This window comes from Buteo buteo, chromosome 11, assembly GCF_964188355.1.
Source record: "Buteo buteo chromosome 11, bButBut1.hap1.1, whole genome shotgun sequence".
Taxonomy (NCBI): Eukaryota; Metazoa; Chordata; class Aves; order Accipitriformes; family Accipitridae; genus Buteo; species Buteo buteo.
Window position 1 is genome coordinate 21,366,722 of NC_134181.1, and position 26,961 is coordinate 21,393,682.

At 48.9% G+C, this 26,961-nt stretch overlaps 1 protein-coding gene across 3 annotated transcripts in view; it reads left to right on the forward strand.

Annotated features, from left to right (window-relative positions):
• GNAO1 (G protein subunit alpha o1) overlaps positions 1 to 26,961 on the forward strand; it is a 149,049-nt gene that overhangs the window by 101,518 nt on the left and 20,570 nt on the right. For all 3 annotated transcript variants that reach the window (XM_075040356.1, XM_075040355.1, XM_075040357.1), the window contains 2 exons: positions 19,925 to 20,053; positions 20,754 to 20,883. In XM_075040356.1, coding sequence (XP_074896457.1) covers positions 19,925 to 20,053; positions 20,754 to 20,883 — 259 coding nt within the window. The remainder of the gene's footprint in view (positions 1 to 19,924; positions 20,054 to 20,753; positions 20,884 to 26,961) is intronic.

Genomic DNA, 26,961 nt, shown 5'->3' on the forward strand with positions numbered 1-26,961 from the left:
GCCAGGGCTGTGAAACTACTGTGAAAATGTAAAATATTCTAGGCCTGCATTCAACCCATCCATCTTCACACATATCAGAGGTGTCAGGGCTAGGAAGCTTGTTGCCTTTGGCTCTCTCTGTAGGGAGCGAAGGGAGGGAGAGATGCCTCTGGAAAAGGATGCAGACCTCACTGCTCAGTGGAGAAAGAGAGATGCAATTGCATCTGCTGCTCTACCATAGCTAACCGCAACACCGTCATGTCAAGTCTGTGCCAAATACCAAGCCGAGACCAGACAACACTTTGGTCCCTCCATCTTCAAGAATTCCTCTGGCAGTGCCTCATAGAAAAGCAGCACCAAACTCAGAATAAAATACCACAGTGCCTTCTTTCTCACCCTATCTCATGTGGGACCGTCTTCTGATCTCTTCTCCTTGCAAAAGAATTGTCTTTGCATGATGGTATCACCTTCCCTACTGATACTTATTGCATCCCACATGCCAACACATACTTTGCATCAAGAAAACAGCTAAGAAAGTAGAGCCAGATGTTGTTGTGATATGGTGAACAGCTTCCAGACAGAGCCCTGACAAGGCAGCTTTGGAACAGGCTGCCAGAGAGGCTATAAAATCTCCATCCTTGGAAATACTCAACACTGAGCCACCTGAGCTAACTTTCAAACTGAATTTAACTTTGAAGTTGGCCCTGCTTTGAACAGGGGCATGGTCCAGATGAACTCCAGAGGTCCAATCCAAACCGGCACTTTTGGGTTTTTCTTTTGGTTTTTTTCCCCTTGTTCCTTCTGTCATGACACCACTGGGGTTAAAAGGGAGAAGGGGTCTTCAGGGTTGGCTGCCATCTTCTTTTCCTAGCCATGCAGGACCATGCAGCTCTATGCTAATGCCCACGTACCACAAGTCCATGATCAAAATGTTTGCCTTGCAGGTTTAGACCGTGGGCAAATGTTTAGATCATGGGACTTGTGGGATGTGGGCATTATGCACAACTGTCAGGACATGGTCTGTTTTAATGAGCTGCAATTGCTGCTGGCTCTCTCAGACTGAAGAAAGAAAAATTATAGGTCAAGGTTTTGCATTAATATTCCCGTCAGGTGTGTAGATTCCATTTTCTCATCACAGCTTTTGCATTAGAATATGGTCTTCTGCGTGCCCATCTTACTCGTGCCTGTCATTTGCGCTCCCTTGCATTTAATTGGAGGGAGTAGCAGCATAAATGGAACAATCCAATTAATTGGGATGACTTGCGTTGCGCTATTTATTGAACAACCCACCTTTGTGTCTTGGAGCCCAAGCACCAATAAAGGAGAAAGGGAAAATACATCACAAGCAGAGATGTAGATACATTTGTCTGAATTTATGGTTTAATTTACCCCTGTAAGTAAATATACCCACCAGCCTTGAATAATTAAGTTCCCCCTATGAAAAGCAAAACAAAACAGCTCATAAAGGCCAGAGCTGGTTGACTGGAATTGCCAGCCTTGCTCAGTTCACACAAATGAGATGCAAATAGATTTCCAGGGAGGAGCAGCTCTGCGACGTCAGCTGGTGCCAGGTCTGGAGCAGGGCTGTTTGTGGTAAGTGCGAGGTGGGGGAGACGGTGGCAGGCTGAGGATCAGCCTGGTAGAGTCTAGCAAGGCTTGGGCTTGGTAGAGGTCTCAGGCTTCATTATTATCCTCATAAATTAAGGAATCCCTATGGTTATACAGCTACACCTAGGGCTGAGTGTGAGCTGGAGGAAGGGCACAACAGGAAAGACATTGTCTTTGAAATCAGTTGGATGTTTTCTAGCTTCTCACCCTTAATCTTTATCCACCTGGAGGCCCAATTTCACCAAAACTGGGTGCAGCCTCTCCAGGGGCTGCCTCTGTTGGCCCAAAGGAGGGTGGAGACCACGTCACAGTATCTTGAAGGTGGGTGTTAGGCAATGCTCACCTTCCCATCCCACCAAAGACTGCCAGGAGAGCATGAGGACTGAGCTTCCTCACCAGAAAACTCACAAGCAGGGGGAGAAGAGGTCTGCAGGACTCTGCATAACACAGCTCCATCGTAAGACATTGCCACTTGTTATAATGCCCACCCTGCTGGGCCCCTCTCAGACACTGGTGCAGAGAAGAGCTCCACCAGACCCACTCTCTGCTGGGGCACAGCCTCTTCGTGGGAGAGGCCGCCCAGAAGCTGAGTCCCAGAGCCAGGCTCTTCCCTTTACCCTTTTCAAGCCACACATGCAAGTCATCAGGGAAAGGGTGAACTGTCTCAAAAGACATTTCCTGGCTGGAGCTCATGCAAACTCTAAAGAAAATGAAGGAGAAGGGTCCTGCCCCTTGTGAACACCTGGTTTCTGAAGAATTATATCTGCTCTTGGTCTGTGTGAAGGTGTCTGAGACGCCATCACCCCCCCCCCCCCAGTTAACTTCTTCCATGCAGAGGAGAAGCTACAGAGCTGGGCTTTAAAGTGGAGCTTGTGGCAGCACCCAGTGACGTGGGAACATCCAGGAAAGCATTCACCAGCTGAACTAGAGCTCCAACGCCTTGCTTGCTGCCTTTCCATCTGAAATAGCAAATTCTTCAGCCAGCTCCACTAAAAACTCAACACCTCTTTAGATACGGATCTTGCAGGCAAAACTGGTGGTATAGTGTTGTCACATCCCCCCTCCTAATCCTCCTTTACCCCTAAAAATATCTCTAAGATCTGTCTGAAGAGACCCAGAAGATAACACAGACTGCACTGCAAGGAGCAGCAGAGAAGTTACGTAGGTAGTTCATTCCTTGGGGACAAAGCCGTAGCAGTACCTGCTACGTCCCTGCTGTTCTTCATTGCCATGTTGCATCGTAACAGTGTTGTCTTTGGCCTGGGGATTAGTAAAATCTTGACATCTTGACTAAATAAATTGCTATTTAATGACCCACCATACCAATCAGGGCTGTCCCACTTTTGGCAAAGCTCCCACCCAAAAGGGTAGGAGCCAGGCAGTAGTTCACACTGCCTGGAAGAGGGGACACTGCCAGAATTTGGGAACAATCTCTTCTCTTTTCACATTTTGCTTAGAGATGAGAAGCAGCCAGCACCACTGATAAACACAGCACAGGGCATTCACCCCCAAGGAAACCTGCTGAACCGTAGTCTTGAACCCTGGATAATCTGTTCTCATCGCCGACTGACAGACCCAACAGGAATTTCTTCCTGCCTTGCGAAGGGCTGTGGGTGACAGATTCGGCAGGAAGATTTGACTTTTTTTGGCTGAGTATTTGTGTATTTTTAGGCTGAAATGTCCTTACAAAACCAGATGGAGCTGGCAGGCTGCCACCAAGAGTTGGGGCTGGGTATTTTTTTATTGTTGTTGTTCCGTTCAGTTTGTTTTTTCACTGCTACCCGTACTGCTGTCCGCAGCCCCCCCTCTCCCACCAGCTCTGCCTGTCAGCAGGCAGCACTCATGCCCTGCAGCTCACCCATCCACTGCAGACTCCTACCTTCCACCTCAACCTCCGTCCCACGCTGGGGGACGGCAGTGCTGGGATGCAGCTCCACAGCTGGGGAGTCAAGGCTTTCCTGGGAATCCGTGGCCCCTGCTCCTCCTCTCCTGCAGAGCCAGGGAGACCAACCTTCCCTCTCTCTTTCTGCACCTTGCAGTTTGACATACTGTGCACCCCCAGCTCTGCTGTCGCAGCCCTGCAAGACAAACAGCATCGCTCATATGGGGTGAGGGCAGGAGATGGGGTGTCTCCCACTAGCGAGGCTCTCAGAGCATCCTATTGCTGTTTGAAGCTCCTTAGGGAATGGGGTAGCTCTAGCAATGCAGATGTCCCTCTGCGTGGGTGATTCCTGCTTTGTGCCAGCTAGTCGGCATCCAGCTCATCGGTCACTGGGGGCTGTGAGCCCTGTCCTCCCCCCGCCCCCGCAGCACATGTGGCCAGGTGAGGACCAGCCGGCTGCTCTCAGCCTCGTGGTTCTGCAGTGTGTCTGCAGGCAAAGCTGTCAGGAGGCCACCATGCCCTGGCTCTTCTTCACACGATTGGCGTCAGGTCTAGCACCGTCTGCAACACTGGGAGGTGAGCGCAGTGGTGATGCATGGTTTCCCTATGTATTTGCTGTCCATTTGAAATCCTTAAATGGGAAAGAATGGCAGGAACGTGGGAATTTCTTTGTAGCCGGGCTCCGGGATGGAGCAAGCTGTCTTCCACACGGGTCTGCAGGCACCAGTGGTGACGGTGTGACAGGGAGATGCTGCCCGCCCCCTCCTCCATGGGTCCTATCCCAGAAATCATCCCGGTTTGGAAAGAAAATTTGCAAAGGGACTGTCTGGGGAGCACACGGCAGCACATCGGGAGCTCTCGGGCAGAGCTGCCTGCCACCGGCCACGGGATGAACAGCTCAGAAAGAGCAACTCCAGCCCAGGACAAGCACTGCCAGGCAGGGCAGATAAGCTCCGTGCACTCAGGATGCAGTTATCTCCCTTTCCCCCTCCTTCACATTTTCACGGCCACCAGTCCTTCCCTGCCCCAGGTGTCAGCATGACACTCCCCTCCCCTGACCGCAGGAGGTGCGATCCCTCCATCGGTCCCCCAGTCCCCCATCCTGCCCCTGCTCAGGGGATGCACTGTGCTGGGATGGTGCCATTCATCAGGCCCCACTGTGCAAGAGAGCCCAGAAAGCGTTTGAGTGACTGCTAGAGGTGTGGAGCCGCTGCCGTTCCCCCCGCCCTCTCTCAGGCTCCACATGCGCACCCCCTGCTAGAAGAGGGGGAGCAGTGCAGCATCCCTACATTCAGGTGTTTAAGGTTAGGAGTTAAATCCAAAACCAATCATGAGCTTAGCCAAAAAGCCCCCGTTTTTCAATATATATTAAGACAACCATTGGAAAATTGCTTTTATCTGCTGCTTCTTAAGCCCTCTGGCTTATACTTTAAAGCCTTTTGTCTGTGAACAGGAGAGCTGGAAAGTCCTTTTTTATTTCCTTAAGCAAATAGTCCATCTAATATCCAGCCTTGAGGGGCTGAGGCTTTAAGAGAGAACAAAAATGAAGGGGAAAAAAAAAAAAGAAATGTAGCAAACATTGTGACACTTGCCATAAAATCACAGGACTTGGCAACAAGGGGGATGAAGCACCGGGAGCTGTGCCCACAAAGGGAGGGTGGCATGGCCTGCGGTAGGAAGGCAGAGCTCCCAGGCGCCCCCCGAGAGCCCGTGGTGCCCTTTGGTCAGCAGGTTGAAGGTCCTCGTCTCGGTTCCCCGATGGGGACAGTAAACACACTCCTATTTATGAGATGCCTACGTCCACGGTGGCGAGAGCAGCGAAGGCAGCAGCAGAGCAAGGCAGGAGCCTGTTGGCTTGGGCAGGCAGGCAGAGTGGGGGGGGGGGGGTGTCCGGGTGAGCCCCATAGGAGCAGAGTCCCAGTGCTTGGCCAAGACAGTCCTGCTGAAATCGGGATTCACCTGGTGGAGCCCTGGGCACTGATCTTTTCACAGACTAATTGGTATAATAGCTCTAATTAGCCTTGTAGCAAACACCACTTTGTTTCTTGCTTATCGAGGCCAAGCGCTGAGCCAATATTCAACCCCCAGCCATTGATTTCCTACTGCTTTTTAGGTGGGAAAGGGGGAAATATGGGGTTTCTTTCTCCACATAGACATTTGGGCACAGCCGGTGCTGTGCATACGATGCGAATGTGGGGTGTCTCGGAGGACACCGAACTCTGGGGGTGTTTGGCCGTAGGCAGCACGGCCGAGCAGGTAGGAAGGGCTGTGCTTTCCCTTGGGGTTTCATTAGCAGCCCTGTGGAGAACAGCAGGCATGGCTGCTCCCCAGTCCGATGCCTCTGGCTCCGCAAAGTCAGCAGGACCTGGGCGGGGGGGACATGTCGCCCAGCTGTGGCCCCCTCCAGGGCTGGGTCAGTGCCAGGGGTGGCCTTCCTGCCTCCTCCCTCTCTTGGAGACCGGACAAGGGGTTCAGACCTGGTTTTTTCCCAATGCACATGCTGATGAGACAATCATTGATTTGGGCAGGGAAACTGAAGGCAGCCGAATGTGACACTACCACATTACTGCCTCACATGCCACTCTCCCATACAAGCTGGGCATGAGCCCAGCCAACACAATGAGCCAGATGATACACTTTAGGCACATTTTTGACCTTTTCCTATTATTCTCTTTTTTTTTTCCCTGCAACACACAGAGCTAGTGTGAGGTCTGTATCAGTTCGTTCTTCCGTACCTTTTACACTGACTATCTATAGGAGTAAAAACAAGACTGAGACTGTCAATAAACTATTATTTCACCTTCTCCAGATCTGTTCCTTGCCTTCAGACCACTGGCAGAACACACAGATTCAAACCCACAACTCCTATTTTGCCAGCCCCCGTCAGAAAACCCTCTAATTTCCCACATGCCCCTGACCCTCCCGGCAGCCCGTGCTCAGGCTCTCAGGGTAATTCTGCATGGGCTGTTGTGGACAGGCACACACTCACTCCAATCTGCGGGCACAGGCTCTGGGCAGGGTTGCTTAGTTTGGTCACGACAGCACAGTTCAGAGCAGAAGGAGGCTGGAATACAGCAGAGCGAACACCCGTCCTTGTGCCAAAATCCTCAGGCTTACACCTTCCCTACCTCCGATATGTTTAATGCATTTAAATGCTTGAGCGCCTGGAGAAGGCACTTCCTCTGAGGTCCCTGGGGGGTCTCTTCTGGAACTGAATTTTTTTGGAAAAAAGAGGAGAAATGGTGCTGAGCCTAGATTTTAGGCAGCACCTTCTCCATGCTGCTGAGAGGGGAGGGAAGAGATACAGGGGAGAAAGAAACCAGGCACAGACCGCACCATGGAGCCACGCCAAGGAAATGTCAGCTTGGGTTTTGGCGGTTAGTCCAAGCCTTGCTGGGGACTTATGCTGCACTTTGCCTCGCTGTAACCCATTCCCTGCTGGGCTATGTTGAGCAGCAGGTTTGTTGGGACCACCAGCACTGAAAAGAAATTCAGTGCTCCAAAACTGTAAGCCCAGGCCATGAAACACCCCACGAGCAGTCACTATAGCTCTGAGGCTCTGACAGCACTTTTGGTAGCATCAATCAGCATTTCCCAATCCTTCAGTATTGCTCTTGGTATGTGAGGTTTGATGATAGCATAAGAACCATTTCTAAATCCTCATTCAGGAAAATACCAGCCAGTACATCCTACTGAGCAGCGTTAATGTCAGTTTAAACATTTTCAGCTAAACAGCTCCACAGTCTTGCAATCCCCAACATGAGAAATACTGCACCTGGGAATGTGCTGAACAGTGAGGCCAAATCTGCAATGGGCAGGAATAGAAGACAGAAGGGGAAAGACGAGACTGACACTAGCTAGCAGCTTCTGAAAGCTGGGAATTGATAACTGAGTCCAGGCAAAAATCTTTGCTCAAATTAAACTAATGTTGGAAGCAGCAACTCTGCATTAAGAAATCCCCCGAGGAGTATCTCACTGAACAAAAATACGTAAACAAAGAAATGACACAAATATAGAAGTTACAAATAAACTCAGGAAAAAAAGCTACACATTTCTTCCCAGTAGCTCAAATACCTCTATCCTACCCAGGGAACCATCCTTAAGGACATAAGAGCCTCTTCCCGACCCACGATAAAGAGCTGCATCTCATGATCCAGAGTCTCGACCGGGTCCCACCTGCATGCAGTGATGGCAGTGCCAGTCCTGAAGGTGCCAGAGGGGAGCTTTTAGCGCAGACACCCCAGCCATGCCTCTGGGCAACTCCTTCCCACCTACCTGGGCAGGGCTGGGTGGGTTTCCCACTTGCTTGTGCTTCCCACCACCAGTGGAGCTTTCTCTGAAGTGGACCACAGAGGCAGGGCAGCGAGGCTCAGCCCTGTTGTGTTCATTCAGATGTCTGTGATCTCTATAGGAGACTTCAGAGCATCTGCTTAAAATAGTTGGTAGTAAATAGCAAATGTGCTAAATGCACAGAGGTCACCCGCATGACCTGTTTATGTCACCAAGGGTTTCTCTGACTTATGTGCAGGCACCCATCTGAGTGTCTGAACGAGCTGTCTGAACCCCTGGTCTACCTGGTTCGGTCCATTCATCCCGCTCGTTGTTTTCCCTCGCCCCAGAACAGAAGTACCATGGGTGGGCTGTAGGTTTTGCTTTGACCCTGGTGACTCCACTTGATGTGTTGCTGCTTTCCACCAGCTTGATGAGAAATCTGGGTGTAGGAGTAGCACTGGTACCCTGTCTGAAGTCCCAGCAAAAAGCATCACAGACTGGGACTCCCTGGCTCATCGGGGCATCTGGTGGTGACAGTGGGGAGCAAGAAACTTTACTCCACGGGAGAGAGCTCCTATATAGATGTATAGCCTACATCAACAGGGAAAACCTGAAGGAAAAATTGGATCAAATCCAGTATCTGCCTTTAAACATGCTACCTTGCATCCCCTGCCACGTGTTCCCATAACAACAGAGCCACATTACGCACCGCCGTGGTTTTGACTGCAGTCCCCCAGCTGCTCCCTTCGCACTGCAGCGTGCCACGTCACGCTGGCTCCCTGCCCATGCACGCCGAACCTGGGTGCCCTCTGGCACACAGGAGGTGATCGTGGGGAACACTGGCTGCCTGCTTCCTGGCTCCTTCCTCCACACTGCTCATCCTCCTCCTTTTTCCTCACTTACGCCTTAAATCTCATCAGTCCAATCCTCAGCCCTGGGGACAAGTGGGTCCTGCAGTCAGTGCGTGGAGAAGACCCAACATGAGCAACATACACACTTGTGCAAAGGCAGGGCCTAGCATGAGCAACAGCGCAGGTATGACCCAGACCTGTCCTGCAGCCTTCCCTGTACGGACATAAGGGGGCACTCCTGGGATTCAGGGGGGTATTTTTATTTTCACTTTGCAGTGGGAGCCAAAAAGCTCTTTATTTTGAGAAGCTTCAAACATTGATTGGATACGGCTGATCCTTCCCTCAGCTGGTGCAGTGCCACCAGATGAATAAATCTTGCATGCATCTGTAATTACTGCTTAGCTTGTGTTTAAATGCAGCATCATTGATCTGCAGAACTCATCAAAATCCATATAGGAATGCTTGAAATTATATTGGATGGAGCAGAAAAGTACATGACAACATCCATTTTCAGCCTTCCTTGTTCACCAAAAAAAAGTATTTATTTATCTCTATTCAAATTCTTGGGTTAACTTACGATTTAATCATCAATTGTAACACCATTTTATGGGCTGCTCTTTATGTAGGGAATATATTTATTTCTTATAATAGGCCAGCAAATTTCTGCCAGTCTTACAGTATCTGCCCCTACATGGGCAAAATCCCTATTAAAAGCATGGGAGTATATTGCTTAAGGGTTATAAAATTCATACGGAAAGGTCTTGTGGTTAAAGCTCCTGTCTGTGATTTAGGGAACCAAACAGACTTCCAAGTGCCACCACAGACTTCCCGTTGTGTCCTCAGGCGAGTCATCTATCCCCTTAAAACCTGTAGTCCTCCTAAAGCAAGTGTGATTAATAACATTTCCCTGCTCCAGTGGGAGGTTGGAAGGACACATCGATCATGCTCAGCAAGAGTTGAGGTGCTCCCACAGCAGGCAGCGCCGAAACATGGGTTGGGCAAGGGCGATGCTTGTGCTAACCAGCCATCTGCTCGAGATGCTCTTCTCCCCTTCTGCAGCCAAGAGGAAGCTCAGCAAAAGCATTTATTGGCAATAAAGTCTGCGTTGTCTGGAAGACCTCCTGATGTTTTCCAGACCTAACGCTGCTCTGGGCCAGCTCCATCCTCCCACTGGAAGTGAAGTGCTCCTGGGTCAGTTCAAACTTCTCCCACCAAGCAGGCAGGGACTCCTGGTCCACCCACCTGGCTTACTGCAGCACCTTGGCCTGCGGCTCGCTCCCAAGAGATGTGGTCACTGGCAGGTCCATGGACAAGACAGCAGAGGCTGCTTCTGGCAGGGACATGTCCCCAGGGCACACAGGAAAGTGTCTGCACAAGCAGAGGCAGTAACTGTCCCCAGCCCTCATGGAGGAACATGCCTTGGAGGTGCTGTCCTCAGCTCATCTCCCACAAAGCCACACCAGCTCTGCAGCTGGGCTGTCCTGTACAGAGTATCCCAAACTGATTTTATCACACACACATCCCTGATGCATCTTCAGCTGAACACAGGGATCAGCCCATTCCTGCAGACACCTGGGAGCAACCCAAATGGCTGTTTGGTGGGCTGCCGTAGCCTAACCCCTCCCCAGGGTGGTTGTGCAGTGAGAGGAGGCTACGATTACAGACCTCTGTGAAGTTGCTCATGCCTGTAAGAGAGAGAGGAGGGGAAAATGGGTGGTCAGCAGGATGTCTCACCAGCCCAGCCTGGCCCAGGTGACAGCCTTCCCTGGTGGGAGCGATCGAGGTATTTTGATATACAGCAAACAAATGTCCTCCTAACGATTTAGCTGAACGTTTTCTAAAGGGATGAGAAACTCCATGAATTTTCCTTTACGTGTCTCTGCTTCTGGATCCATCCTGGACTGAAACCAAAATGTTGCAATACCACAAGCAAAGCTGTTCTCAGAGGAGCCTCAGCCTGACAGCTGCTGAGAAGGACCAGAAACTCCATTTGCATAGCATAGATTTTACACACTCAAGAGATTCACCTATGTCTGGGATAACTAAGACATTTTGAGCGTGCAGCCAAGGGTAACATTTCCAGGTTTTGCTTTTGCTAGCTGTGGGTCACATCCATCCACAGCAGAGCATTGGCTGATTTTGGTACCCACGGTTTCTGGCAGGGATGCTTAAATAGGATTTGAAAGCAGAAATCCCCATAGCTTGCTAATAGGTCAGGAAAATGGACAGATGAGAAGATCCAGGAACACAATTTCCACTCCATCACCAGCAATGCATCTTCCTCAGCACAGTGAGTGGATAAATGAGGCCCCTGACTGAAGTCAGCTCCCGACAGACCCACCCCACTCTTCGTAACTGCACTGTCACCCAGCTATGGGCATCCTCTATCTGCTTGATACAAGAGTGCAGATCTCATTAACTAATGCTTTCCTTCGTAGCATTAGATCTAAATCCCTCACCAGTGCTATCCCTGCTGCAGACAGACCCCTAGCACTCCAAAATCACTGCAGCTATATCTGTTTTTTCCCTTCCAGCCTAGAAATTGAGATGTTAATGCTACTTCCCCTACTGCCATAAGTGTGTAAATAGATGTCCTGGGCCTTCATGTACACCCTGATGAATCTCGCTGGCCAGTAGTTGGTTAAAGTCCACGGGACTGGTTTCATCTGTGGCCACAGCTGTCTGCTTTCTGGGTTTGGAGTAATTCTGAGTAATTAGCTCACGAGACTGCCTTGGGGCCAAACCAAATGGGCAGCCATGTGCTGTAAGGAGAGCTGGGGTGAGCGAGCCTTCATGCCTTTGTCGGCGTGCTCACTGCAGGGACCATGGCTGCGGCGGGCTGGGTTTGTCAATGTCTATCCCCGGTTTGGGCTGAGTGGCCGAGTGCCGCATGGGTGAACCTGCTGCCTCGCGCGGATGCGCCGGGAGCCCTGCTGCAGCGCGGGGGCTGCGTCCTCTGATCGGGGCTCCTTCCCAGAACAAGCTCTTCATTATCCCAGACTCCCCACGGCTTATTTTTAGCCTCTCCTTTTCTTTCCTTTCTTTCTTCTTTTTTTTTTTTTTTTTAACAGTATAGAAAGCCATCAACTCCACTGTCAGCAGGTTTATAATAGCAGTCCTGGACCAAAAAAAAAAAAAAAAAAAAAAGCATCAAACCCACTTACTCTGTTGTGTAAAGGTTTAGGCATAGATCCTGCTCGCTTCCAGGGTGCTGGGTCCCACCATGCCTCACCCGTGCTCCAGCTCAGCTACCGTCCTTGAGAGCTGGTCGTCAGAAGGAAGCAGAGGCTTACATAAAGCAAGAGCTAGACTGGAGCTATTGAGCTTTCCTCTGCTTCAGCCAAAGTTCGATTAACGCCTGCGTCTGCCCTGGTGTGCGGAGGACATCTGCGTGCAGGGCCACCAGGAGAGAAGACCTTGCACAGCCTGAGCCATACATCATCCCAGCAGGCTCGGATTTACACAGCACCGCTGGAAAGATCCAGCCAGCCCCCATAAAAATCTTTTGCTTATAAAACAAAGGCGAGGGTGCCCTGTGGTCAGTGGCTCTGCGCTAAACAATGATTTAAATCATGGAGGCTTTATATAAACAGTGGTATTGCCCAGCTGAGGACACTTCTAAAAGGGATCGCACCACTGCTAGCAAACCACGTTCACCAGATCTGCCCATGCAGCAGCTCCGAGGGGGCTGGCATTAAACTGGCTGGTTCTCCAAGTAGCATCGTATTAAGTGACTATAAAGCAGATGGTTACATATAGAACAAGGCTCCCTCCTTTCCCCATCTTGGATAGGATCCAGGAGATGAGGAAAGCCCCTTCCTGGCATGATGAAAGGCTCTGAAGACCTTCTGTATATGAATGTCTCGGGAGCAGAGCAGAGATGCTCCACAGGGGATGTGCAGAGGTCTACGGAGATGTCTCCAGAGAAGCACCTGGGGAATAGGGAGGAGAGAGAGGACAGCTGTTCCCATACAATAATTAACAAAGTCAAACTCTGAGATGGCAGTTTAAAAACCAGAAAGAGGCAGTTTTTCACAGACAGGGTAGCTGAGCTGGGAAATTTCTTGCTGCAGATGTGCCTGTTAGAAGTTTACATTGCTTAAAAAAATGCCTAGACAAATTTCTGGAAGAAAAATCATTGAGGGATAATAGATATAAAGATATCACCCTTCTTTTTGAAACTCCGTTATCGATAGGAAGTATTGGTGGCTGGGAAAACTGTCTGAGTACTGCATGCTTGCCCTCTTCTGTCAAGATCTGCTCTTGGACACTAGCTAAGCTAGGTGGGTCATTGATCTGATCCAGACACATTGTTTTTCTCTTTTGTAAGGGCTCCAATATGTAAAAAAAAATCTTCATCATCCCCTCTTACACACCATCCAATTTCCAAATTTCATTGCAGAAAGATGAGCCCACACCTACTTTCCCAGGGCTGCTCCAAAACTGTTTCTGAGTAGGTTGTTGGTGTTGGGTTGTCCTCCAAAGCCCACCTCTCCCCCAGCCAGAGGTCTGATCACAAACTCAGACTGTACCACAGTGTCCTTTTATTCCAGCAAGACCATGATACATTATTGCTGACCAAACCACCACCCATGAGCAAAGCCAGCCAGCAGCTTACGCCTGGAGATCCTTTATGTCCTGAAATATCTTTGTTATGCAGTTGCTATTTAGTGACTCTGCTCATGTGATCCTAAAAACTATTCTGGATCCAGTCATGCCTTGGAAAACTGCAAGTCTAACTAGGACAGCTAAACTCCAACCTGCTTTTGTTCATTCTTCCTGCCTATCATTAGTATTAATATCAACTTGTCAAGTTGATCTTGATGTACAAGCTCTGTACAGCCCTGCTTCAGTGCAGGGCAAAAAAAAAAAAAAAAAAAAAAAAAGCATCACAACGTAGCATCCCTTCTGTCAAGATTTGGCACCATCCTTTAACATCAGGGACCACCCTCCTCATTTCCCAGGGGAGAGTAATGAAAACCCAGGCAGAGTTCATTCAGGGAAATAACCCCAGTCATCTCTGGGCCGGATGACTGTCACTCCAGCTGTTAGCAGCCTGAAAGAAGCAGGCACCAGAAGGGGCTTGTTCGCTGGTTGGATTTCAGGGAGGGAAGCTGTGGAGTGTCCATGCCGATATCTCATCTAGGTGGATGTGAGATGAGATTTGTCATCAGGACCAGCGGCAGGACAGCAGAGCCTGCCGTGTAATTCATGTGATTCCCGTCAAGGCAGGACTGGCCAAGGGGTGAGTGCAGCCAGAAACACAGGAGCAAATTCCCAAGACCTTCCTTCTCTGGGCTGGGCTCAGAAAATGCCAGACGATGCTCTTGCCCTCTTAGCTGAATTACTTATCCCCTAAGGTCTCTTTCTCCCGCCTGCCATAACCCACCTGGCAGCGCCTGAGGAGCAGTGCATAATGTGTTCTTCCTTCTGTTAGGAGGACAGGAGGGCTCTGCGCACACATATGCGCACCGTGGTCCCTACCCTTAGGTGGGATTGATTTCTGAAGGGATACAATGCAGCTGCTTTGCTACATTTCAAGCCTTTCATAACTAATGATTAAGACATGTTGTATCACCGCTGTGTGTGCTGGACGAGTGCTGGACTCTGAGACGGGGCTGTGGTTTATTTTTCCCCTTCCCCTAAAATAATACAACAGATATGGCTGGCCATGGCATCTACAGGGAAGATGCTCTAGTGCCATGATCTCTGGGTGTTTTTCTCAGCGGCAGCTGCCCTCTTAGCCATGCCAAGCTGTATCACACCTTTGGGAAGCAGCATCCATATGGGTTTTCTGTTCTGGTAGAAGATACTACGAAGAGTTTACTAAGCTGTTGTAGAGCCACTATTGACACTCAGTCCCTAAGCCCGGTGCTTATCCTCTGAATCCTTAGTCTACAGTGACTAAATATGAAATGGTTTTAATGCTAAATATACATTGAATTGTGTATTCATGAGTGAAAGAAAGGAAGAAGCTAAGGTACAAGCTAAGCTCAGATGCAGATAACCTTCCATCCATGAACTAGGAAGGAGGGCTCAGGTGGAGACACCTTCACATAAGCATCTAGAGTTAGATGAGATGGATCCTGCTCGTGACAATCTTGATTAAAAACTCCGCGTTTGCCAGGACACGATGCTGGAGCTGACCCTCGAGCGCCTCTGTACACAGAGTAGAAAATAACCCAGTGGTGACTCAGCTGCATCTGTTGACAAATGGGGATCTGCTTTTTCAATCGAATACAACGCAAGCCAACAAAACGAGGCTGGGGTATCCCACGCACAGCCTTTCCTTCATGGAGGAAACGTCGACAGAGGCTAGGACCGGCAGGACAGAGGAGCAGCTGGGAAGATGCTGCTGTGTCCAGGCTTGCTCTCCTGAAGTTCCCACTCCCCTGCCTGCAGACCTGCCCCAGACCAAGACCCCGGCTGTGGCCACCGCTGCACCAGGGCTCGTCGAGCACCAAGGATGTGAGCTCGGGTGTGCGCAGTGAGAGCTGGATGCTGCCTGCAAAAAGACTGCCAAGGTGTCACCTTCGAGGCAAGAAATACCCAGCAGACGTTTAACCATTTTATTGCCATTAACCTCAAAGGACGTGAATGTGCATCTGTGTGAGCTTTGCCACAGGTATCCAGCTTTGACCACAGCCTGCAACCTCAGCTACATGTCTTCATCCAAGAAAGCAGCCAGCAGAGCCTTTGGCACAGGCAGTACAATCCTGGGAGAAGGTTCCCATGGTAGCAGAGTGCCTGGGGAGGGGTCCCGTCCATGCGCTGCACGTAGGCTGCTGCCACGGGGCTGTTCCTGTGGGATAACTCAGACAACAGTCCTTTCTCCGTGCAGTGTCTCTGGCATCAACAGAGCTGCTACCATAAGCTGTTGGAAGCAGCAAATGAAGGCACAAGAAACTATATTTACTCCCTATTTTCAATATTACTGTGTGAAGATATTCAGTATCAACTGGTCCTTATAGAGCATCTGCCTTTCATAGCATCAGTTTGATGAGCTCCTCTCCCTGTATTTGGGAAATGCCATTTCTTGTGCATTTTGCTTTTAGCAGCGTAATATAGTCGGGCTTCGCCTCCCTGAGCCTGATAAACTGAGTGACTCAGAAACCTGCAATCTGCTTCAAAACAAAGCGTTTAAGATAAAAGATATAAGCAGTAATAGAGCTGCTCGGCTCAGGAGTATAAATGCTAGAGGGTTACTCATGTACTCAAAAACCTTCTAACCTTTCTCCAGCTTTTTTTAACCCCTGCAAGCCCTGGGCAAGGCAGGCTGCAAATAAGAGCTGATGTGTCATTTCAGATATGCTTCCACTCCAGCATGCAAAGCCCGGAGCTGGGAAGTGGAAGGAGCTCTGATGCCAGCACTGTGCAATGAAGATGACACGGAGGGGGAGAGCCAAGCGCTCGCTTTGCAGCCTCCAAAGTGCTCTTATTTCTGCTGGTTAAACAGATGCCAGCTTCTGAGGGGATTATGTGTCATCGAGCCTGTTGGCTGTGACAACTAATTATCTCCAGCAACAGTTTAGCCTTGAGATTTGCGGTTCAAAGGGCATACCAGGAGTGCTGTCATCCAGCACCATGTGCAGCAATTTGTCTCCACTTGGGTTTCCCTGTTCCCAAAGAGGTGGCACCCCCAACACATCCCATCCTCCACCGGCTCAAGCTCACACCCAGCAGACCAGCAGGTCGTTCCAAGCAGCATGGGCAGGTGAAGCCCCAGAGATACCTCCAGTAGGAACTGAGGTGAACAAGCACCAGCTAAAATCAGCTCAGCATCTGAATAGCAGCCTGCCTGAGCTTTCCATTCCCGTAGCTGGATGTTAGCGTGGCAGCCATGCTGCAGGATGCTCCTCCGGCTGAGCTTTGTGGGGTGCAGGCACCAAAGGGGTCCAGCTCAGCTGTGGCCAAGTCCAGGGGAAAAAAATACCTGCTGCCGCCTGAGATGGGAGAAATTCCAGGGGAGAGCAGCCAGAGGAGTAAACGCTTTTGGAATGCAGCCTCAAAACCAGCACTGAAAATGTTGTATACCTTCCTATAAATTGATGGCCGACCCTCATCGAGACTGCCGGCAACAGATGAAAAGCAGACCCAGGCAACTGAAAGAATTTAAGTCCTTGAGAAACATATGGAGAATGATGGAAAAGACTAGAGATGAGGAAAGAGATGAAGAGAGGAGTTAATAGAAAAGGCAAAGGATGTGTCGGCAAGCAGGTATCAGAGCTGGGGTGCCTGGCAGCCAGGCTACATGCATTAGCGTGGGAGTGACCCCGAGGCACTGGACTCACAGAGAACAGGCTGGGTATTGGGGATACTAAGCATTGCTCTGTCACAGCACCAGTTAAGCACTGGGAAGCAGTACCCTCAGCCAGACAGATGCTAGAGACCCCCCCCTGCCGAGGTTCCTATGGAGATGTCCCAACTGGGATTGGAAGCTGGATGCTGTCAGGAAGGAGAGGGTAGGTGGGATGGATGCTGCTGGGCTCTCCTCCTTCTATCGCTATCATCCTGCCCCCTCGAGAGGCTGGCAGGCTGCATCAGCTCCCCCAAACCTCTGATTCCCCAGAGTAACTCGGGGGGAGCCAGGCACATGAGGCTGCATCACCTCCATGGACAAGGACATGAAGGGAGGCGAGGCATTCCAAGCCTCAGAGACAGGTTGTATGCAGGATCAAATCAAATCTGGAGCTAATTTGCTGTCGGGCAGCCAAAGGGAACGCCACGTGGAAGAGCCGTAGGCTGTGCACGCCAGTGGTGAGAGCGAGAACCCCCTGAAGACCCAGCACATGGCCTGGGGTTTAAAGGATGCTGCTGTTTACAAGCAAATCATCACAGGTTGAAGGCAGTAATTACAGTAATGAACTCCTCCATCGCTGTGATGACGAGTCCTCAGGCCAGTTTACAGTAGATTTCTTCATTTAGTGCACTCCCAGCATTAAAGGAGGATCTCAAAGGCAAGAATAATTAATAGGGAACATTAAATTGAAGAGAGTTCAGTCATAGGAAAATACAGAAAATGAAGATGGAGGAAGTGATAAAGGTCTTCAGAGTACTACCAAGAGCTGCAAGAGGAAAAGAAAATCCTTCCCTCTCTTACACCTCCAGTTTTTACTGTCACCTTGAAGTATTTTGTTCCTGAGGACAGAGGAGAGACTGGGTCTCTGAATAACGGCACTGCAGAGCCACCTCAGTCTGCAGGGACATGTGAAGAAATGCAGCTGTCTCTTAAATAACAGGAGTTGACACCAGTTGTGAATAGATGAGTGATCGTGGCTTCAGCCATCACAGCGGAGGATCTGATTTCAAATGAAGCCCCATTCATCCATCCAGGGCCCATCATAAGGCTATTAAGGGAGCATCTGTCACAAAACCACAATAGCTTTAAATGCTCGAAAAAGGGCACAACAAAAATAAGGCTGCTTAGCTTATATACTTTTCTCTGGGTGACGTGAGCCTTGCAATTCTTTAGCAAAAATGAATGATAAATATGATGGGTAGCCAAAATACGTGATGCAAGCAGGCTGAGGTTTGTTTTTCACCTTAGTGTAGAGTTTGGTTGTCTGTTTGTTTTTCCAGGCTAGCGAGGTAGGCACGAAAGCCAGTGGCAATGAGTTTTCTCGAGTAGCAGAGTGCACGGCCCCAGCGCCTTAGCTGTCCAGCTCCGGAGGCCTCACTCAGAGCACTCCCTCCAGGACACAAATGGAAAGCATTTTCCTGCTTTCTGATGCAGCAGGGAAAGCATCTCTGATGCGGCAAGGAAAGCATCTCCAGTGGCAGGACAGGGCGGCGTGTTCAGGCCAGGCGGGATGTGCTTTGGCAAGGCGCAGGGGGAAGTGTGCTCACTGCCAAGTCGGTGTGATTGGGTTACTCATCAGGACTAAATCCACAGTCTGTGTTAAAAAAGAATTGCATTTATCTAAACTGAAAGAGAAACTCAAGCTTAGACATCATGGCTATCTTAAGTGAATGGTTCCAGCTCATATCTTCTTGCACTCACCAGTAAACTCATACTCACCAGAGACAACAATGTCTTTTCCTTCCCTACAACTGTCCAGCTCCTCTTACTACTCTTCATTCTCTGCAAGCTGCACTGGGCAGAGCTACGATCCTCTAGCTAACACAGGAATGGGTACCCTCCCATCCTGTCCCCGGCATGTCACCTCCTGCCCCACTGCCTCTTTGGGTGGCATCCAGGCTGCCAGAAGCACAGAGATTGAAGGGCAAGACCACTGCTCATGCACAGACCTGCTCTATTATATTCACAGTATATTGAAAGCATCTCATGTGCATTAGATTGATGCTCTGGGGCTAGAGGTAGGCATTTCAGCCCTGTAATGCACATCAAACCCCCTTTAAGAGGAACAGGGGTGTCTGCGTGCAGCTCAGTGGCGGTGAGAAAGACTTTATATTTAGTTCGGCTGAGTTATTTTGAAAAATTGTCTTGAAGATGGATGAAAAAATGGGTTGTGGTCATATAGGCACAGCTGCTGGATTCCTCTACAAAAACATTTCATGCTGAAGAATAGGGCTTCCTACCCAAAGTTTCAGCCTATGGAGGCATTGCCTGAGTTCATAGATTTTAAGCCTAGAGCAGAATAAGGGCAAATGTTTTAAAACTATCCAAGTGTTTTAGAAAGCTAAATCTCCCCTCTACCCCCCAAAAAAACCAATTTATACTCCCAGATTATCACCATCTAAGCCAGCCCCTGGATTTTGTCCAAGCGCTGCATCTCCCGCAGTCCCAGCCCTATGCTGGATTTCAAACTGAAGCAAGTGACTCACTCAGGCAGATTCATCTCCCTTCATTTGAGCTGACTGAAAGCAAGGCATCTCGTCAGAGCAAGCTGCCCCAGCTCCCTCCCTTCCCAGCAGAGAGAGAGGCACCTCCCAAAGGTGACTTGACCTGGCTGTTCTGGGAGCGAGACCTATGTTCTCCAGCTTCTTATCTGAATAAACCCTTGCAGAAAAGCATGTGTGTGTACAGAATCCAGCACCATGGACCAGTTGGGACCTTTGTCCCTCAGGGAATAAAAATAGCACATAATATTAAAACTGTGTATTTTCACAGATTGCAATCAGGGCTCACAACACACGCACACTTAATTTCCTGCTTTCAGTTCACTATCAGATTTTATGCTTAGGTTAGTGGGGTTTGTTAACGTTTCTTTTTCCCCAGAATAGAATTTTTTCCCTTTAACTGCAATACATTCAGCCATGAAAAATGAGATTGAAAAAGATTAATAGGAAGCTGAAGGATTCATCTGAGATTGACAAAGATTAACGTGAGTCTTATTCTTACCTGTTTTCTTTTTCTTTTCCCTTCTTTTAGCTACCTAGACAGCTTAGATCGAATTGGAGCTGCAGACTACCAGCCCACGGAGCAGGATATCCTCCGAACCAGGGTCAAAACAACTGGCATTGTAGAAACCCACTTCACATTCAAAAACCTCCACTTCAGGTTAGTCTAAAACTGCATGTACCAGTAAATTTTCAGGGCATCTATTTGTCACAGGGTTTCTCCATAGCTCCCAAAGGAGAAATTGTTAAATTGCTGGTTAACACGCAGATGGCTCCCACTGCAGAGGACATGGCGTTTTGGGGGGTCAACAATATGCAATGTTTGACAGTCCTGAATTGAAAATCAATGCCTTTAAGATAGGAGCTCATGGTACCTTCTAACCCAAACAAAAGCGCTTTGTTGGGAGGTATAATATGAGATCAGCCCCAAGTCTGATCAAGCTCATAAATATAAAAATATTTGGCCAAATCCTCTCTCTAAAGTGGGTCAGTCACATGTGGTTAATGCTATAGATTGACCCGGATGATGCCAGCCAATAGAGAGAAGAGGGCATGAAGACAGAAAGACATACACACAGACTATTTAGAGCATAGAAGACTCAAGAGCACATGGTCACCACCTCCGCAGACCCTTTGGGACCCAGCACACTGCTGAGGCTCTCCCACAGATCCCCACATCTCTAGCTGTTACTGCTCCTCCTCGGCTCCAGGCTTTGGAGAAAACCAAGCTGGTGGTTACACCTGTTGCTTTGTGTTTGGAGCCTTCCAGGGACCATATATGGTCAGAAAATGCCAGGACTGCTAAAGTTTCCTCTTAACTAAGAAAGAGCAGGTGCTGACAGTCTTCTCCTGTGCCATAGGCTCTTTGATGTTGGGGGCCAGAGGTCAGAACGCAAGAAGTGGATTCACTGCTTTGAGGACGTCACAGCGATCATTTTCTGTGTCGCACTGAGTGGCTACGACCAAGTGCTCCATGAAGATGAAACCACGGTGAGTCTAACCAGGTCTTGGAGGCCCCAACAATTCTTTACGGGATACCGCGTAGCCAGCAACCGCTCAGAGATCGCTGAATGCTCACTGGGGTGCTACAGTAATCTGCTTTTGTCAGTCACTGCCCCTTGACACTGAAATCCTGGGGAGATTTTTCCTCCTCCACACTCTTCGAAATCAAGTCTGCATGCCCAGGTAATGCTTCCTTGCACCGGTAAAGTCACAGTGTTGTATTTCTCCTTTCTAGCTGACCTGTGTGTTTTCAAAATGTGTTAATGGGACCCTATATCCAGAAAGAGGAGATATAGCTAGGTGGGCTTTTAAAATAAATGTTAAGGAAGTGGTCACGCTGTGGTGCAGAGGTGCTGGACGGCCATGCACAGCCGAGGAAGGCTCGGGCTAGGATTATAACCTATTTCTTCAGGCTACAGAAATTCATTTTCCTGAGTGAGACTGGAACTGTTTGATTCCTCAGGTAATTTGCTCTAGGAGAGGTTTTATGACTTCCCACTGTGACATTAGGCTCAAAATACCATCTGGAAATAAAGCTAGCGAGGAGCTGTGTGCTCCCTGGTATTAGAGTGCAATTAATACAAGTGAATTAAATACACAGAAAGGATGCAAGAAGACTCATTACTGTATTCTGGCCATTCATTCAGTGTGATAGGGATGCATGCTTTTGGGACTAATGACGACTGCGGCGGGCACGCAGTTGCATTTGTTTAACGAAAAGAAATCGGAGGCCATACTCAGACTTGGTAACAATTTCATCTCTGCCCAGTCTGCAGCAGCATGGAGAGCTCGCTCCAGCCAGCTCTGTCTCCCTGAAGCTCTTTACTCTCCTGCTGGTAAAGATGTCAGGCTTGCAGAAAGCTGTTGATGAGGAAGGAATCAAGGGAAAGATTGCTGTTAGGTGTCAGTTGTCTCTTCCCAAAAAGACTGGGAGGGATTGTGGTTTCTAGCCTCTTTGAGCCAGGTTTATGAGCTCTAGCAAACTGTTTGATGAAGTTGCCCAGTTGATTGGGTCATATTGATACCAGAATTCAGGGTGATACTAACATCATGACTATGTCCCTCCAGGCTGACTGAGACACCCTACACCCTCTCATGTCCACTTATTTATAATCCTCAGTTTTCACCTCCCTCTGACCCTGGCCCCGATATGCTTGAGGATGCTCAGTCCTATAGGATTTCCTGGGAAGGAACCAAAATCTCCTGACATGGTTTCAAAAACCCAGCCATTAGCTTAATGCCATAGAGCTCTGCAGCTGGGCAGGGGAAACACACCCAGGAGAGAAAGAAGAATATGCAGGGAGAGGGCAGACCCAGGGGGCAGGGAGCGAAGCTGTGATCTCAGCAGAGAGCAAGGTGCTCTGTAGGTATAACTTGGGCTGTGACACCGAAACCGTGAAGCCAAAGGCTGCCTTTAATACAGGTCACCTTTGGGTGCCAGTCTACACAAGCCAGAGCCTGTGATTCAAAGCCACAGAGCACAAAATGGAAGGGCTTGAATGCCAATGCCATTTTTTAAATGTCAGCCTTAACTCAGCTCCTCTGAGATGGAGGTTACAGCATCCCTCCTGGGGATGCTGAGCTCTGCCAGTGACTGTCCATCACCCAGCACTACCCCAGTGACGAGCAGGGTGCCAGCTCAGCCTCCCCCCCGAAGTGCCCCGCTGCAGAAACTGGGATTTGCGCAGCTCCAGCTTTCCTTTTGCATCAGGAAAGCAGGCTTGCACTACTCTGGCACAGCGCTGACATTTGCCTGCTATTTCAGTCCATTTTCACAAAGCATTTCTGGGGATGCTGAGCAACAGGAGGGCAGAGGCAGCTGCTGTTCATTTACACATTCGGCGTAAACCGGGAAAGGATTCGGCATCGCCACTGCCACGCCTGCAGGACGCCCCCACCTAACCCAGATAAACAACCCTGAGTGAGGCCAATGCAAATAGGAAAAAATGATGGTGTCGGATCTTGTCTGCCCTATTATACCCCCAACAGAAATGGCGGGTGGAAAACATGGCACCCACATACTCGGTCCACTCCCAGCTGAACCCCCAAGCATTTGGTCTCCTCCCTGCTAATGTGGTTCCTCTCCAAATACCCAGCAGTAAAAAGCAGCATCTCTTCAGTCAGCTGATTTGCCGTCTGCCTGCATCCGTCACATCTGCTGGCTTTAATGACGTAAATCAGCTTTTATTGCTTCTCACTTAGAAAACGCAAAGAGGAGGCAGCTAAGAGAGTAAGCTGGGTGCTGTTTCTCCATCATAATTTTCTATAGAGCTGCTTACTATGGTGCAGGCACTTCCAGCTGTATTAAGCCACTGAAGGTTTGGGGGCTGTACAGATGTCTCTGTGACTATGAAAAGACTTGTAGAGCTTTCATTGCTAGCGTGGAGCCATGAGAGTTAAAGAGCCCTACTGCATCTCGGGTGCCCAAAAAAATCCTTGCAAAGCCAGTGCATGGAGAGAACAGCTTTTCCTCGTGCGCTCAGTGCCCTGTTGACAATAATCACAGGATTTCACAGGGCTTTTTTGCACACCTCTAAGTCAAACCGCACTTCAGGCGGATGAAACTGCAGTTCACATAAAGTCAGCCTAACATGGAGCAGGGCCTCCCCTTGTTAAGGTCGGTTAGCGCAAGGGCATTGGGACCAGTGTAGTTGTAGGGTCAGCCTGTCTCGCTGAAAAAAAGCTCACAAACAACAGGTTTACTGTGAATCCTTTCAAATGAGACTGAGCAAAGAGCTGGTTAAAAAAGACTGGGTGAAACACCCCCTGACCTGTCCCTGTCCTTAAAATTAAAGCACAGCTCTACACTTGTAGATTTTTTTGTGGTTTATTGCACTTTTTGTTTTAGAAGACTGAGCACCCACCCTCCTGCAGCAGCTAAAAAAAGGCTATTGTGTGCAAAGCCATCACTCCCTAAGAGCAGGTAGTTTTTTTATAAGGGATATATTTTCTTTCCAATTCCCTGCCACAAAGAGCAACAGGGCAGGAGTTGAGGAAAGCAAGTACTTCTCTATGTCCAGGTGAGAAAGGCATAAATAAAATAAAGACAACTTTCTGCATCTGTGCTTTCTAGGCCCATACACCCATAAAGACCACATTTTGCACAGAAACCCCCAGTGCTGTTGAATCCAGCCTCTCCCATTGCCCCAAACACCTCCTTACACCGTTGTTGGCAGATCCAAACTGCTTCCCTGCATGTCGGGCTCCTGGGGGAGAGGGGCAAACCTACAGGGAAATTTAAGCAGTGCCTTCATCAGTTCCCTTGCTGCCAGCCACAGCCCACAGCTAGAGCTCCCAAGGTAAAATGACACCCTCTGCCCAATGCACAAGACACTGTCTTCAAGGTATTACACCTGCATCTGCCTTTACCGAGTCCATCACAAGGAGCTGCAGAGCTCTCTGCCGTATTTGTACACAGTGGGAACGCTCTGCTTTAACTGACTGAACAACTCCATGGATTATGTCTTTGCATAACGAGGCTATTTTGCCTCATTTGTGACTTATCTTTATGTTTCATAAGCTGAGGTTACAGGAGGAAAAGCCTCAGATCTGTAATCTGGGAGGAGAGAGGGACAGCAGTCATATTAATCAGTAAAACTGGAGAAGACGATTAACAAAGGCAGATTTGCATTATTCCTTCTAAATGGAATTCCTAATGGAATTTAAAAAAAAGACAGCAATGGCATGGGACCTATCATAGGAACCGTGACTATCCTCTTTGTGTTATTCCTCGCAAATTCAAAGGAGTCGTGGCAAGAGAGGGAGATGTTCATGCTGCACGTTGCTGCCTCTGAAACGAAGATATTTAGGTCATCCATATCTAGCCAAGACATGCAAGTATTGTTTGTGTCCCCATTGCTGAGCATGGGATGGGTTGAAGGCACTGTGCTGGTGACCCTTGGTGTGCATTAGTCTTGGCCTGTTGGCTCGTATTTCATTGCATGACCCGGTTAGTGTGCTCTCTCTGCTGTCATTGGGCAAGGAAAATTGAATTGCAGCACTCAGAAATTGCCTTAGGAGTGACAAAGCAAGTGGAAGTGGCTTGGGCATCTTAGGAAATATAAGCAGGCAGGGGAATATGGCGTTTCTGTGCTTAGGATAACCATCAGTGTCCTTATAGTTTGCATGACATTTAGCACTTAATCACCAAGGAAAACAAAAAAGATTGAATCAACTGTGTGTTGCAGAAATAACTGGGTCTCCTCCCATGCTCTGGTGAAAAGAAGATGGGGTTTATGAGTGTGTTTCTGCCTGGGCAGAGTCTTGACCACAGCATCCTTTCTCCCTCATGCTCAGTAGAAAGCTGTTTGCCCTTCACATCAGCAATGGGAACACGGTCATGCAATGACATCTAAACTCAGCTATAAGCAAATCTGTCTCTTGTTGTGTGCAGGAAAAGTTAACTGGACTTTTAATTTGTATGGGTGAGTGGTTATTCCTCTGTAACGTGGCTGGTGGGGCTGCTTTCCTTGTTGGGGTATAAAGTATTTGCAGGCATAAGGATTTAAAATACTGATTTTGAAATAGGAAGTGACATTAAGAAGCCAACGTTTCAAGAGCCTTAACAACAGGCCCAACATAAAGTAGGAAAAAGCAGCACAATGAGTCCAAAAGCAGGTGAAGTAATTTATATCACTTCATATAAAAGGATGAGAAGTGTAATCTTTAATGCCTCCTAGCAGAGCAGGCACGTCTGCCCCATCACAGCAGCACAGGTGCTCCTGAGAGGGTCCCTCGGGAAGCTTTAAGGGACTAAAAGCGTCTTTCACTGTGGATTTACTGGTAGGAGGGGGATTATTTGGGCACTTTAACTTCTCACTCCTCCTTTAGCAGCAGCCTGTCCTTTTACATGTGGTACACAGGGACTGCCTCCCCATCCTCGCGTCTCAGCCAGGGCCTGCCTGAGCTGTTGGAGGTCTCCTACAAACATCTGTTGAATGAGTAACAGTTGGGAAGGGAAAGGAAAGGGAGGCGGCAAGCCATTCCCAATGTTAGCCAGCCCCAGGATGGCTTGCATCCATGCGTAGGCTCCCAGGAGCCCTCCTGGGATGTGACAGCATTTCCCACATGGCACCCAGGTACAGCAACAGGAGCATCCGTACCTGCTCACCAGGACATTGCTCTGCACCTTTGCCACACACAGAAAGCGGTTCCTTGCTTTTGAATAATGTCATCTTCTCCTTAATGATGGGGAAGGAAAAGGTGGATTTTAAGACCAGAACCTTTCCCAGGTAAATAAGGATGAGTGGGCAGAGCGGTGGTTGTATTTACTCAGCTAACTGGCAGAGCTGGGGGAAAAATCAACATGTAGAGGTCAGAAAGCCAGGTCGGGCAGCCTTAGGAAGCTTTGAAACTTGTTTCTGGAACCTGAAAGGAATAGAGGATTTTTATTGTAACTCTCATTTTCTACAGGGGCATATTGGTTTGTGCTGTGTGTATATTCTGGTTATGACTGAATGCTGAGAGCCACTATTTCTCGGGAAAACAGTCTCATTTCCTAACAGGTGTTAAGACAAATTAATCAAACTATGTACGAGAAGCAGAAGGATTTCTGTAGCGTCCTTACGTAGTCTTGCTACTGTAGGAAGGTCAGCTTCACCTAACGGCGAAGCCCAGCTCGGGAGAAGTCCTCAGCTTCTATTTCTTAACAAAAACCCGATGTCACCCATGGTGCTTTCTGTGCCACGAGGTGCAGTTGCACACCGCTGCTCCCTGCCAGGGCTGCGCAGCATGGTACGGGGCTGGCGAGGTGTGGCGTGGTAAGTACGGTGACCTCCAGGCTGATGGCTGCTGCAGATGAGCTATTGGTTTAACCCACGAGCAGTGTTCATGTGTTTCTCCATGCTTTTATTTTAAATCAGCAAGGGTGATAAAAGTATCATTAAAAATGTTCTGTGAGGGACCCTGCTTAAAAAAACAGTTAATTATATTTGCTTTCTGTTCCCCCTGACCACCTTCCACTTTCTTCTCTCCTCCCAAAGGCTTTGGGTAGCCAAGGATCTCCTGTACAAAACCTTTGCAGGTTTCTACATGGTTACAATTTTGACACCACAAGTAGCAAAGAGG